The sequence below is a fragment of the Phyllobates terribilis genome, unplaced genomic scaffold (genome assembly GCF_046119375.1).
Source record: "Phyllobates terribilis strain yellow unplaced genomic scaffold, ASM4611937v1 Scaffold_116__1_contigs__length_5312468, whole genome shotgun sequence".
Classification (NCBI taxonomy): domain Eukaryota; kingdom Metazoa; phylum Chordata; class Amphibia; order Anura; family Dendrobatidae; genus Phyllobates; species Phyllobates terribilis.
In genome coordinates, this window is record NW_027362876.1 from 2,462,049 (window position 1) to 2,475,209 (window position 13,161).

General features: G+C 44.1%; 1 protein-coding gene across 1 annotated transcript in view; it reads right to left on the reverse strand.

Annotated features, from left to right (window-relative positions):
- Positions 1–287: 287 nt before the first annotated feature.
- The window catches only part of LOC141201484 (gastrula zinc finger protein XlCGF66.1-like), a 306,294-nt gene continuing 293,420 nt past the window's right edge, over positions 288–13,161 (reverse strand). Inside the window, exons 2-6 of the mRNA XM_073663492.1 lie at positions 4,550–4,695; positions 4,241–4,420; positions 4,034–4,157; positions 3,854–3,951; positions 288–514 (exon numbers count right to left, since the gene is read on the reverse strand). Of these exons, the coding sequence (XP_073519593.1) occupies positions 434–514; positions 3,854–3,951; positions 4,034–4,157; positions 4,241–4,420; positions 4,550–4,627 (561 nt within the window). The 5' untranslated portion in view covers positions 4,628–4,695 and the 3' untranslated portion in view covers positions 288–433. The remainder of the gene's footprint in view (positions 515–3,853; positions 3,952–4,033; positions 4,158–4,240; positions 4,421–4,549; positions 4,696–13,161) is intronic.

Sequence of the window (13,161 nt, forward strand, 5' to 3'; positions counted from 1 at the left end):
TCCCACATTCTGAACAGGAAAAAGACTTCTCCCCTGTGTGGGTTCTCTGGTGTTTATTAAGATGTATTTTCTGGTTACAACATTTCCCACATTCTGAACATAAAAAAGGCTTCTCCCCTGTGTGACTTCTCTGGTGATTAACAAAAACTGATTTCTGGTTAAAACATTTTCCATATTTGGAATAAAAAAAATCTATTATACATTGTGTGTATTTTTTGATGTTTAAGAATAGACTTTTTGAGGGTAAAACTGTTTTCATTTTCTGAATGTGAAAATGACTTATTTGCTTTAGGAGCAGTTTGTTTTGTAATGCTCATTTTATTTTGATTTTCCTTAGTAGTCGGTAATGAATCAGAAGACAGGACCTGTTTCATAGAATCAGATGACAGATCTTTGCTATGAAGGGATAATGGTATATCTGGAGTAATGGCATTCAGTTCAATTGTATCCTGTGGGATCTCAAGATCATCCAATTTAAAAATCTCCTGTCCATCTGATCTTCTGGTACAGTCGTCTGCCAAGAAAAAAAAACAATTATTAATTTTGAATAAAATATCCTTGAAATTTATATTTTTGAACATTTCTACTTAAAATGTCTAAACAATCAGATCCCTGGGCTACATGCTAATCCAGGGAAATGAAGAGATATATGCGCAAGTTTAAAAATCTATTTTATTAGACACAAATCTAAAAAAATAGAGGATTTTAAATATTCCTCTATTTTTTAGATTTGTGTCTAATAAAATTGATTTTTAAACTTGCGCATATATCTCTTCATTTCCCTGGATTAGCATGTAGCCCAGGGATGTGTTTGTTTAGATTGATTTAGAAGTGGTATTTTTCAGTGGGATTCTTGTGTTAATTGTACTTAAAATGTCTGTAGAAATGGCAAGTTATTGACCGAATGACAGTTCACAGTCTAATAAAAAACCTCATAGGATGAACCAGTAGAGCGTGGTGTCCAACTTTTTGTTCATTCTGCCTCAAAAATACAGAATAAGAAGCCATCAAAAAATGTTATGTAGGGAAAAATAATACCAATGAAAACTTCTACTCATCTCACAAAAAACAAGCCCCCACTCAAGTCAAACAGAGGATTCTACATTATTAGATTCTCAAAGGCTCTTTAGAATCAACATGGCTTCCATAAACCAATCCAGCAAAATCCGCTTTTTCGAAGTCAAATCTCCCCCTTCCTTCTGAGCCTTGCAGTGTGCCCAAACCACATTTAGCCTCCATGTATTTGGCATTACTATAGTGAGAAGAACCAACTTAATTTACGGTGTGCGTCTCCTGGAGCACAATCTGGGCATTATGTGTTTGGTAAAAAAAAATGGCCAATGTGCAGTTTTTACTCTCCAACATCCACTGAGTGCTAATTTTCAGAAAGTGCCTATGGAGTCAAAATAATCAAAACTTTTATAGATTAATTCACTGAGGGTTATAATTTCCAAAATGAATTCACTTTATGGGGATTTTTACTGCCCGGGTTTTCTGACATTTTGTCATATTAGGGCTTCTGCAAATGGTGCGTCCCATCTCCTCTGGGATCTGCTCCTGCGACGTCTGCTTCTCTCACCAGGAGCCGCCTTATTCATCCTGCAGGCGGCGCTGGTGATGGAGGAGACGTCGGAACCAGAAGCTCTGGGTGGCGCAGTCTCTGTCCAGCCACTAAGATTAGGGTGCCTGGGACCTGTAGTACCATCCAGTCTGGCAGTATGGGTGTGTTTGTTGTCCAGCTGAAGTAATCTGCTCCCTATTTCAGCCATTTGGAAAGCACCGCACCCTACTAAAGCTGGAAGCATATTGCCGGAAGCTGCCAGATACAGCCTTGTCCTCCTCTGGTTCAGTCCTCTGTGCTCAGCTCCCGGCTTGTGTGTTTGTTTCCTCTTGTGATCCCGGCCCGTTTACGGACTACTTTTGTGTCTTCTGATTTTGTATTTTCTCTGCCCTCATGGTTCTGACCCAACTACCTGACTATTCTTCTTGCCCTCTCACTCCACAGAACAGTAGGTAACACCGTGGCCCAAGCCTAGGGGTCTCTGTCTAAGTCCAGATCCATGTTGAGGGGTTAAATAAGTGATGAGCCAAGTAATCCCTGGGATCTGGAAAATGAAGTAGATAGCGCCAAGCCTGTTTGTGGTAGCCTTCTTTTGAGCTGCCAGGTGACCATGAACAGTGTCCCCAATACATTGTGTCTGCAAACTATTCCAGCAAGATCTGCATTCAAATAGCTAAATGTCGCTCCTTCCCTTCTTAACCTGCCATGTGCCCAGACAGTAGTGTACAATCGTATATAGGGTATTGTCAGATTCAAGAGAAGTTAGAAAATAATTTGTAAGGTCCATTTGTTTCCTATTATCCTTTGTGAAGAATCTCAAAGTTATCACCACATAAAGTGACACATTAGATTAGAAAAATGGGGCCTGATTAAAACGCAAAACTGGCTGCGGGAAGGGGTTAAATCAGAGTATTTTGGACACTAACTACTATAGTCAAAAACTGTGAGTATAGACAACAACACATCTACTGAAATGATCAAACTCAACAGTCTTCATCAGTAAAAAGTGAGTAATTAGTGGTGAAACCTCTTGGCAATCTAAACTATCGTAAGGGACAATATTTTCTATCCGATGAGTTTCAAGAAGAAATATAATACATTCAAAGAGAACTTTTTATAATAGTGCAGAGCTGAGGTGTCAAATTTAGATCTCGGACATTTGGAAAAAGCAATGGAGAACGTTTTTCAAAGACTGCCAGGGTGTAATGAGTCTCACATAAGTGAGGCCGGCCGATCCCACCACAACCTGTAAAAAAAAAAAAAGAAATTTTTTTATTCTATGTTAGATCCCAAACAACAATGTATATTTGGGGAGAGACCTCCAACACTAAACTTGAGTTTAGAGAAAGTATTAGTGCTCCCATTTCAGAGATTGTGCAGTAATCTGAATTCCTTAGGATGGAAAACATAATGGAATTTATGACATGGAGTGAATCCATGAAACCAGGGCTGGAGCCACCACATCTCCTGCAGGTGTGAATAAATGTATATTACAGCCATCAGCCACGCACAGCTTAGAGATATATCATGGCACAGATGTAATGTTTTCTGTATAGTTTATCACAATCCTGTTTGAAGTTAGATTTAAAATACATTTTAAAGTTTAGATAAAAGGAAACTATGTTGTTATTGCATCATTACCCTCTTGCTTTCTCTTACAGGCCCATCATAATATTTTTCTTCAAGTGATTTTCTCACTTGTCAGCACATTCTACGTACGCTGTCATTTGGCTTTGTGGTTTACAGATCTGGGCAGGTAAAGGTCAGCGTCTCCTAATCCCAGGGGGTAGGTGGATCCTCCAGGTTGTAAGTTCTATAGAAAAGGGCTTTCCCAATTCACAAAGTCATTTGAACATTTTCAGATGGTGGCGAATGTTATGCTCTAGCGGCAAAATGGTGATCACACGTTTGTGATATGGCCGGACTACACTACCAATAAAGCAGCCACAGCCGGTGACTGAGAAGACTATATGACCTCTCTGCATTTAGTGGTTACTACTCACCTGGGTAGTCATATGTAGGAATCTCCTCTTTACACCGCTCATCACCCCTCACATATGTCTCTGTAGTATTAATATGGGACAGTTCTTCACCCTGAAAGATATATTGTAAAAGTCGCAGACAGATGGAGAAGTCCCATCTATGATCAGCTCTAATCCTGCCATCTCCACTGTCCTCATTACACAAGTATAAACCATATAATACTGGTGGATAAAACAAGACTGAGCACAAGACCTTCACAGCCATCTACACATCATAGGGGAGATCTCATGACACCTTCTCTCCATCTACCTGATGAACCGGGGGAACATTGGGATCTTCTTGTTTACAGTCCTGTGGAAGAAGAGGACGGGGACATCTGTCTGGTGTTGTCCTCTTACTGGATAGATCTGGAGGAAACACATAAGGGGCTGAATTCATTCTTTACATACAGATAATTATAGGCCGTGTGTATTTAGTCCTGTCTATTACCTGGTGATGTGAGGGGCTGGGGAACCTCCATCATGATGTCCCTGTACAGATCTTTGTGTCCTTCTAAATACTCCCACTCCTCCATGGAGAAATAGACAGCGAGATCCTGACACCTTATAGGAACCTGACACATACAATGATACAGTCATCCCCCCGATCCTTTCATAGCGTTACTGTATAATATCCCAGTATTCCCAGCAGTGTCACCTCTCCAGTCAGCAGCTCAATCATCTTGTAGGTGAGTTCTAGGATCTTCTGGTCATTGATGTCCTCATGTATGAGGGGGTGAGGTGGAGACCCCGTGATTGGGCTCAGGGGTCTTCCCCGTCCCTCAGACACAGGATCCTGACAGCGCTCACTAGAGGTCTTCTTCACTACTGTGTAATCCTGGTTATGGAGAGACACATTAATAAATCTCACTCCAGACATTTCCAGAGTCCTCACCTCTCCAGTTCTGTCCATCTGTTATTCCCATAGATAAGAATGATGTAATGTGACGTCATCAGAATCTCTCACCTCTCCAGTAAGACGGAAGAGGATCTCTAGGGTGAGGTGTAATATCCTCTCCGCCATCTTGTGTCTGTCCATATCCATCCTTGATGGGTAAAATCAGGAAAATTCTCTTCTATAAAAGATCTGAGAGGATCCGAAATTGTAGAGACCTGAATGAGAAGAAGATGAGCCGATGTAACATCATAAAAACCCTGTGTAATAATACAATTACTGGAGATAATAAGGGGAAACATATGAGGATATTTATTATTTTACAGTATTTAGTTTTCTGCTTTACATCTAATAATAAAACCTATATATTTTAGGCCACAGACAACAAGCAGTTTCTTCCTTGGAGTCTGCAGCTGAACACGTTTCTCATAGACTCATCTTCCATAACGCTAATTCTCGTCTCATTTACCGACACTGGAATCGGCATTAGCAATACTGCAGGAGATATTCATTACACGTGACATGAGAAATAACTACTTCATGAAGAGGACGACATCTTCATCTTCATCTACTACGGCTCTAGAAACATATTTGGCCAGAGTCCATCACTGACTACATCACCACCCGTCTATATGAATGTTTCCCATCTTTCCTGGTCTGTAATCTTCTATCTCGTTAGATCTTATGTCTCATTCACACATATAAGTTTGAGGCATTTAGAAAACCTTTTTTGTTTTCACAAACTCCTCGGACAGAAATTATTAGATACCAAAGTCTCCTCGTACAGTGTTTTATGGGGTTTATTTCTGGCCTTAGGCTTTCCTATATTGCAAGAAAAACACCAGAAAAAAACAGATATTAAAATGTTTCAAAAGAAAATTGGTATCAACAAATCTTGTAAAAAGAAAAAAACATGCAAAAAGAAATTTTCTTATTTTTTAATACGTTAAACATTTAAGAAAAACAAAAAAACCTCTTTTGGGCATCAGGACATAGATGTACACCGCAGGGATGGCACAGGTGTGACTGCAACAAAAACCCTGGCAGTCGAACCACTTGCTGCTGACAAAAACAAACATGGCATCTCAGAAGGTTTGGTAGAGTTTAGCTGAAAGCCCCTTCTCCCCCAAGGTCTTGATAATATGGGGCCGTCTAGTTACAACGATACCATGGTAGTTTAACCACTTGCTGCTGTCAAAAGCAAACATGGCATCTAATAAGGTTTGACAAAGTTGGGCTAAATGCCCCTCCTTCCCCAAGTACTCGATAGTATGGGGCCGCCTAGTTACTACGATACTTAAATGTCTAATAATGGTGTCTGCGCCTGCAATGTACAAAAGTCTATTAGGTCGGGCCAGAGGCAGCGTTCAATAAACTTTTAACGCCCCCATACACATTAGACTAAAGTTGCATGAAAGCACTGATTTCGGGGGTTAGGTCGACTATATAATGTATTTGGGGGCCTCCTGACAGATGATGTCAGGGCAGAGAAGGATCTGGGATCCTGAATTTCAGAGGCTAATCCGTTTGTTCTTCCTGTAGATAATCCTCCCCTAGAGGAGTCTGGAGGCGACTCTCTCATACAGATCACAGGAAAGCTGGAATATTTGTGAGTATGGGGGAGTCTGGAGAGATAGCCGTCTGCCAAATGACCGTTCAGTCAACACTTATCTCATGTGTATGGGGCCGTTAGTATTACACTGACAGGCAGTGATAGTACACGGCACTACAGTAGTACAGTGCATCACCGGAGCGATCAGAGGCTTGTATGTTGTATGATCGCACTAATGAGAGTGGTTTAAAAAAAGTTTAACATGAAAAAAAATAGATCAGTTTTAGCAACAAGAAAAATCGGTCACTATAGGAACAACAGACTCACTGCACAATATAGGTTGAGTCACGTCCATAACAACTTTACTATACTCTATTATCCTATAGACATCCTATACACAGTGGAGTAGACTGAAATCACAGATCCCAATATAAAACATAAATATAACCATATATATATAACCCGGACCAGATGGTATGGAGATGAATGAGGGAGACCAAAGTCCAAAAATAAACTTTACTTTACAAGAACTTGATATACATCAGATAGCAGGCACAACACTTCATGGATGCTTCTTCTGTAGCTGGTGGGGGAGCAGCAGCGTAGCGGGGCACAGGAGGCAGGAGCCACCTACTGTAGATTACACTGTGCTCGCTGCTAAAGAAAATGAATATTCGCTGCTTCCCACGCCCATGGATGTGGGGAGCAGTGAATATTCATTCTCCTTAATAGCTCTCACAATGTTGCCGCAGCACGGCTACAGCTGCGGCTCGGCGGTCACGTGTGCTCACTATTAAAGAGAATGAATATTGCTGTGGCATTTCATCTTCAGTTCTTCGTAGGAGAACTCATGTCCCAGTTTGGCGACACTGTAGCTTCCTCTCCAGACAATTGTTTGCTTAAACTCTGTTAGTCTAAGATAAGGAATCGTCCATATCATTTCCCTTCCGCTGACATCCCCACTATCATCATGGGTCACTTCAACATCCCCATTGACACTTCCCTCTCATCTGCCTTTAAGCTTCTATCTCTCACTTCCTCTTTCGGCCTCGCTCAATGGTCCTCCACAGACACACACAAAGATGTCCACACTCTGGACCTCATCTTCACCCGCCTCTGTTCCCTATCTAACCTCTCTAACTCACCTCTCCTTCTTTCTGACCACAACCTACTTACATTCTCTTCCCTCTCCTCTCGAGGTGCTCAATCCCCACTCCACAAACCTGCACGCCCTCGCAGAAATCTTAAACACCTTGATCTACATTCACTTTCCGAGTCTCTTCTCCCTCTTGCAAACATAAGTTCCTTACACAATGCAGATGCTGCCGCTTTATATAACACCACTATATCTGCATCTCCCAAATCGGCTTCCCCTCTCAGACATACCAAAGCTCACAAAATTAACAGGCAACCCTGGCACACCAGCCTGACTAAAGAACTGAGGCGGGCTTCCAGAGTTACTGAGCAGAGATGGAAAAGATCCCACTCCAAAGAGCACTTCATGGCACTACTTTCAAGTCCACACTCACTGCAGCAAAGCAAACATACTTCTCATCTCTCATAGCTTCCCTGTCTCACAACCCTAAAAAGCTATTCAACACTTTCAATTCTTTCCTCCATCCCCCAGCACATCCTCCCTCTCCAATCATCTCAGCTGAAGACTTTGCCTCATTTTTCAAGCAGAAGATTGATAACATCAGAGAAAGCTTTGGCCGACAACCCCCACAGCCCCTGCTCATATTTACTCAGTCCTCCTCCTCCAAAACCAGCTTCTCCGCCATCACGGAAGATCAACTTTCCGCTCTACTCTCAAGATCACATCTCACCACAATGACTGCTCATTCTCCATAGTCCCACAAGCTGGCTGCCCTGGGGTAACCTTGGACTCTGATCTCTCCTTCAAACCACATATCCAAACCCTTTCCACTTCCTGCCGACTCCAACTCAAACACATTTCCCGGATCAGTACATTCCTTACTTAATAATCTGCAAAAACCATAGTCCATACCCTCATCATCTCCCGCCTCGACTACTGCAACCTCCTGCTCTGTGTGGCCTCTGTTCTAACACTCTCGCACCTCTCCAAATTATACTAAACTCTGCTGCCTGACAAATCCACCTGTTCCCTCGCCTCTCCCCTCTGTCAATCCCTTCACTGGTTCCCCATTACCCAGAGACTCCAGTACAAAGCCCTACCCATGACATACAAAGCCATCCACAACCTGTCTCCTCCATACATCTGTGACCTAGTCTCCTGGTACTTACCTACACACAACCTTCGATCCTCACAAGATCTCCTTTTCTACTCCACTCTATGCTCTTTGTCTCTGTTTTGCTCTCGCCTTGGAATCCTGATTCCCACTGCTATTATATCTTTGTTTTCCTTCAGAACGTACCATCTGATGTCTTCCTTTGGGCACACAACACCATATCAATTCAAGTCACCAGGTAGACCAAAAATTTGTATTTCTCACTTAATTTTCCCTATCTGACTCATCACCAGGAAATTGTTCTCCTGTATGCCCATGTAGCTCAGAATGAGGCTCCTACACAGTATAATGGCCCCACACAGTAGGATGGCCCCCACAGCCCCTCATAGAGTATTATGGCCACAATAGCCTGCTAAACAAAATGAGGACACGCACTCAATATGGAGGCCATTAAAGTCCATCAAAGCACCCAACACAGTTTAATGGCCCCCAGCAGCCGCCCACTCTGCATGAGAGCCCCAACAGCCCTTCACTTAATATGATGCCACCATAATTCCTGATATTAAGAAAAAAAAACACACACACACTACTCAACCAACTCCGTTCCTGGGTGCACTGCTCCGGTCTGTGCAGTGTGAGTACTGAGGCTCCATACTACAGGTGTAATGTAGTGACATCATTGTGCCTGCAGTGCACAGAGACTCAGATTCACAGGCGAAGGCTGAATGATGGATCAGTGAGCTTTCGACTTCCTGATTCATTATCCTATTCAATGGTATTACCGTCACAGGAATGTGGTTGTAGCTGAAAGTTTGATGATTGGGAAGGAGAGGGTGCCCGTTGCTGACCCGCACCGAGCCCTCTCAATTCACAGGCATTATAGTGGCCACACAAAATTGTGTGTCTAATGGGTAGTACTGTGGGAAACCCTCTGCCCCCCAAATTAAAATATATGCACTAAAAACTGGACTAACAACATATTCCACCTTTCCCACACCCCCCGCCCCAATGGCAAACATGGTGGAGGCGTAGGTTTCCTCCTATCGGAACTCTGCGCTTTCACCAAAATCCCACTGCCACCCTCCGTTACACTCCCCTCTTTTGAGGTGCACTGTGTGCGCATCTATTCCCCCTCCAACCTCCAACTGGCCGTCGTTTACCGACCCCCAGGGCAAGCCACCACCTTCTTAGACCATTTCACTACCTGGCTGCTTCACTTCCTTTCCACTGACATCCCCACTATCATAATGGGTGACTTCAACATCCCCACTGACACTCCCCACTCGTCTGTCTCTAAGCTCCTATCCCTCACCTCCTCCTTTGGACTCACTCAATGGTCTTCCACACCCACCCACAAAGATGGCCACACACTGGACCTCATCTTCACCCGCCTCTGTTCCCTATCTAACCTCTCTAACTCACCACTCCCTCTCTCTGACCATAACCTCCTCACATTCTCTACCCTCTCCTCTCCGGGTGCACAATCCCCACTCCACAAACTCACACACCCTCGCAGAAATCTCAAACACCTTGACCTACACTCTCTCTCTGAATCCCTCCTTCCTCTCACAGACATAAATTCCTTGCACGATGCAGACGTTGCTGCTGCTTCATATAACACCACAATAGCTGCAGCTCTAGACTCAATCGCCCCTCTCACACACACCACACCTCGCACATTCAACAGGCAACCCTGGCACACTAAACTTACCAAAGAACTGCGCCGGGCCTCCAGGGTTGCGGAGCGGAGATGGAAAAGGTCTCACTCCATCGAGCACTTCATCGCATTCAAGCAATCCCTCACTAATTTCAAGTCCGCACTCACTACAGCAAAACAAACCTACTTCTCATCTCTCATATCCTCCCTATCTCACAACCCTAAACAGCTATTTAACACTTTCAACTCTCTCCTTCGTCCCCCAGCACCTCCTCCCTCTTCTCTCATCTCAGCCGACGACTTTGCCTCATTCTTCAAACAGAAGATTGACACCATCAGACAAAACTCTGGCCTAAAGTCCACACAACCCCTCCTCATATCTACTCAACCATCCTCCTCCAAACCCCACTTCTCCACCATTACAGAAGGTCAAGTCTCCTCTTTACTCTCCAAATCACACCTCACCACCTGCGAACTTGACCCAATCCCATCCCACCTCATCACTAACCTCACCTCAGTCTTCATCCCAACCCTAACCCACCTCTTCAATCTATCACTAACAACCGGAGTCTTCCCCTCATGTTTCAAACATGCCGCAATCACACCCATCCTCAAAAAGCCCTCCCTTGACCCTTCCTCTCTGACCAGCTACCGCCCCATATCACTTCTCCCCTTTGCCTCAAAACTTCTAGAACAACATGTCCACCTTGAACTGTCCTCCCACCTCTCCTCCTGCTCCCTCTTCGACCGTCTACAATCTGGCTTCCGACCGCATCACTCGACTGAAACTGCCCTGACCAAAGTCACCAACGACCTACTAAATGCCAAATCCAAGCGACACTACTCCATCCTCCTCCTTCTGGACCTGTCATCTGCCTTTGACACAGTGGACCATTCCCTCTTACTCCAGATTCTCTCATCTCTTGGCATCACGGACTTGGCTCTATCTTGGATCTCCTCATACTTAACAGACAGGACATTCAGCGTCTCCCACTCACGCACCACCTCCTCATCTCGCCCCCTATCTGTCGGTGTCCCCCAAGGTTCAGTTCTAGGACCCCTGCTCTTCTCCATCTACACCTTCGGCCTGGGACAGCTCATAGAGTCTCACGGCTTTCAGTATCACCTCTATGCTGACGACACACAGATCTACCTCTCTGGACCCGATATCTCCTCCCTACTAACCAGAATCCCACAATGTCTGTCCGCCATCTCATCCTTCTTCTCCGACAGGTTTCTAAAACTCAACATGGATAAAACAGAGTTCATCATCTTTCCACCCTCTCATTCACATCCCCCATCCGACCTATCCATCAACGTCAATGGCTGTTCACTCTCCCCAGTCCCACAAGCTCGCTGCCTTGGGGTAACCCTGGACTCTGATCTCTCCTTCAAGCCACATATTCAAGCCCTTTCCACCTCCTGCCGACTCCAACTCAAAAACATCTCCCGGATCCGTGCATTCCTCAGCAAAGACTCTGCAAAAACACTAGTGCATGCCCTCATCATATCCCGCCTCGACTACTGCAACCTCCTGCTCCGTGGCATCCCTTCCAACACTCTTGCACCTCTCCAATCTATCCTAAACTCTGCTGCTCGACTAATCCACCTGTCCCCCCGCTATTCCCCGGCCTCTCCTCTCTGTCAATCCCTTCACTGGCTCCCTATTGACCAGAGAATTCAGTTCAAAACTCTAACCATGGCATACAAAGCCATCCACAACCTGTCTCCCCCATACATCTGTGACCTAGTCTCCCGGTACTTACCTGCACGCAACCTCCGATCCTCACAAGATCTCCTGCTCTACTCCCCTCTTATCTCCTCCTCCCACACTCGTATACAAGATTTCTCCCGTGCTTCCCCCCTACTCTGGAACTCTCTACCCCAACATATCAGACTCTCGCCGACCGTGGAAACCTTCAAAAGGAACCTGAAGACCCACCTCTTCCGACAAGCCTACAACCTGCAGTAAACACCACTGCACGACCAGCTCTACCCTCACCTACTGTATCCTCACCCATCCCTCGTAGACTGTGAGCCCTCGCGGGCAGGGTCCTCGCTCCTCCTGTACCAGTCGCTGACTCGTTTTGTTAAGATTATGTAAATGCTTTTGTTATGTATATCCCTATCACATGTAAAGCGCCATGGAATAAATGGCGCTATAATAATAAATAATAATAATAATAATAATATACATACTTAAAACTACAAGCTGAATGGCTTACCCTATCCTGTACCTAAACAAAGCTGTTACAGCCTAAGTGCGGAGTTTGGCACCCTAAGAGACGACAATGGCATCCCCACTCACCGGTGGCTGTCCCTCAGAAGCCCTAGATAACCCTGATTAGTATATATATATATCTCAAAAAATACACTGATACATTAAATAGGACCACGTATGTCTCAAGGTATATGTAAAGGAAAGGGTATGGTACTCTTCAGAGAATGTTTCAATAATCCGCCTCAACGCGTTTCCCCAACAGGTTCATCAGGAGACTTGATTCAGGGATGTTAATTCATGATGTTCAGCATAGTGCGTCTAATAGCCAGGTGTCCATGTTTAAATATCCCACTTGATCCAAAACCCTCCCAGACTAGGAGAACCATTCCCATTCCTAGAAGTTAATTGTCATAGGATATATAAAATGGAGTCTGTCTACAATAATGTACTGAGCTTGAGCTTCTTCTCATGCGCGAGAGGTCCGATAATGTCCATCTCCTAGTGTGCATGTCCGGAAGTGACGTGCTATAAAGTTTAACGGCAGATAAACTGATTGCTGCCACGCTACTCGTATCCTTCACTGCGCATGACCATAGTTATGCATTCCACGCCGGAGAGCATCTAGGGTAATTTTTGGCGATTGTGCATGTCCGGACGTGCCGGAGTGCATACTGAATCTGGATTGCATTCCTCCCATATAGAAAAGTCCTGTCTCTGAGATCAGCATCATGGGAGACTAAAAACAAGTATTGCACATCCTCCCATCATGCAATAGGCATGTAGATCTACTTTATCACTACATAAAATATGGGATGAGAGCCCACAGTATATTCCTAAATGGCCAAATCTGACCCTTATTACATAATTGGAGATATACAATGATCACCACACTTGTTAATTACTAAATAGTATATGTGTGTGATATAACTGATAAGAGCTAATTCTGATATAGAAGCTCAGATATCTTGATGAAGTACAACAATATGTGAACCCCATTCACAGGGAACTGAGTAGAAATGGGTAGAGTATAAAATCCAAAAATGT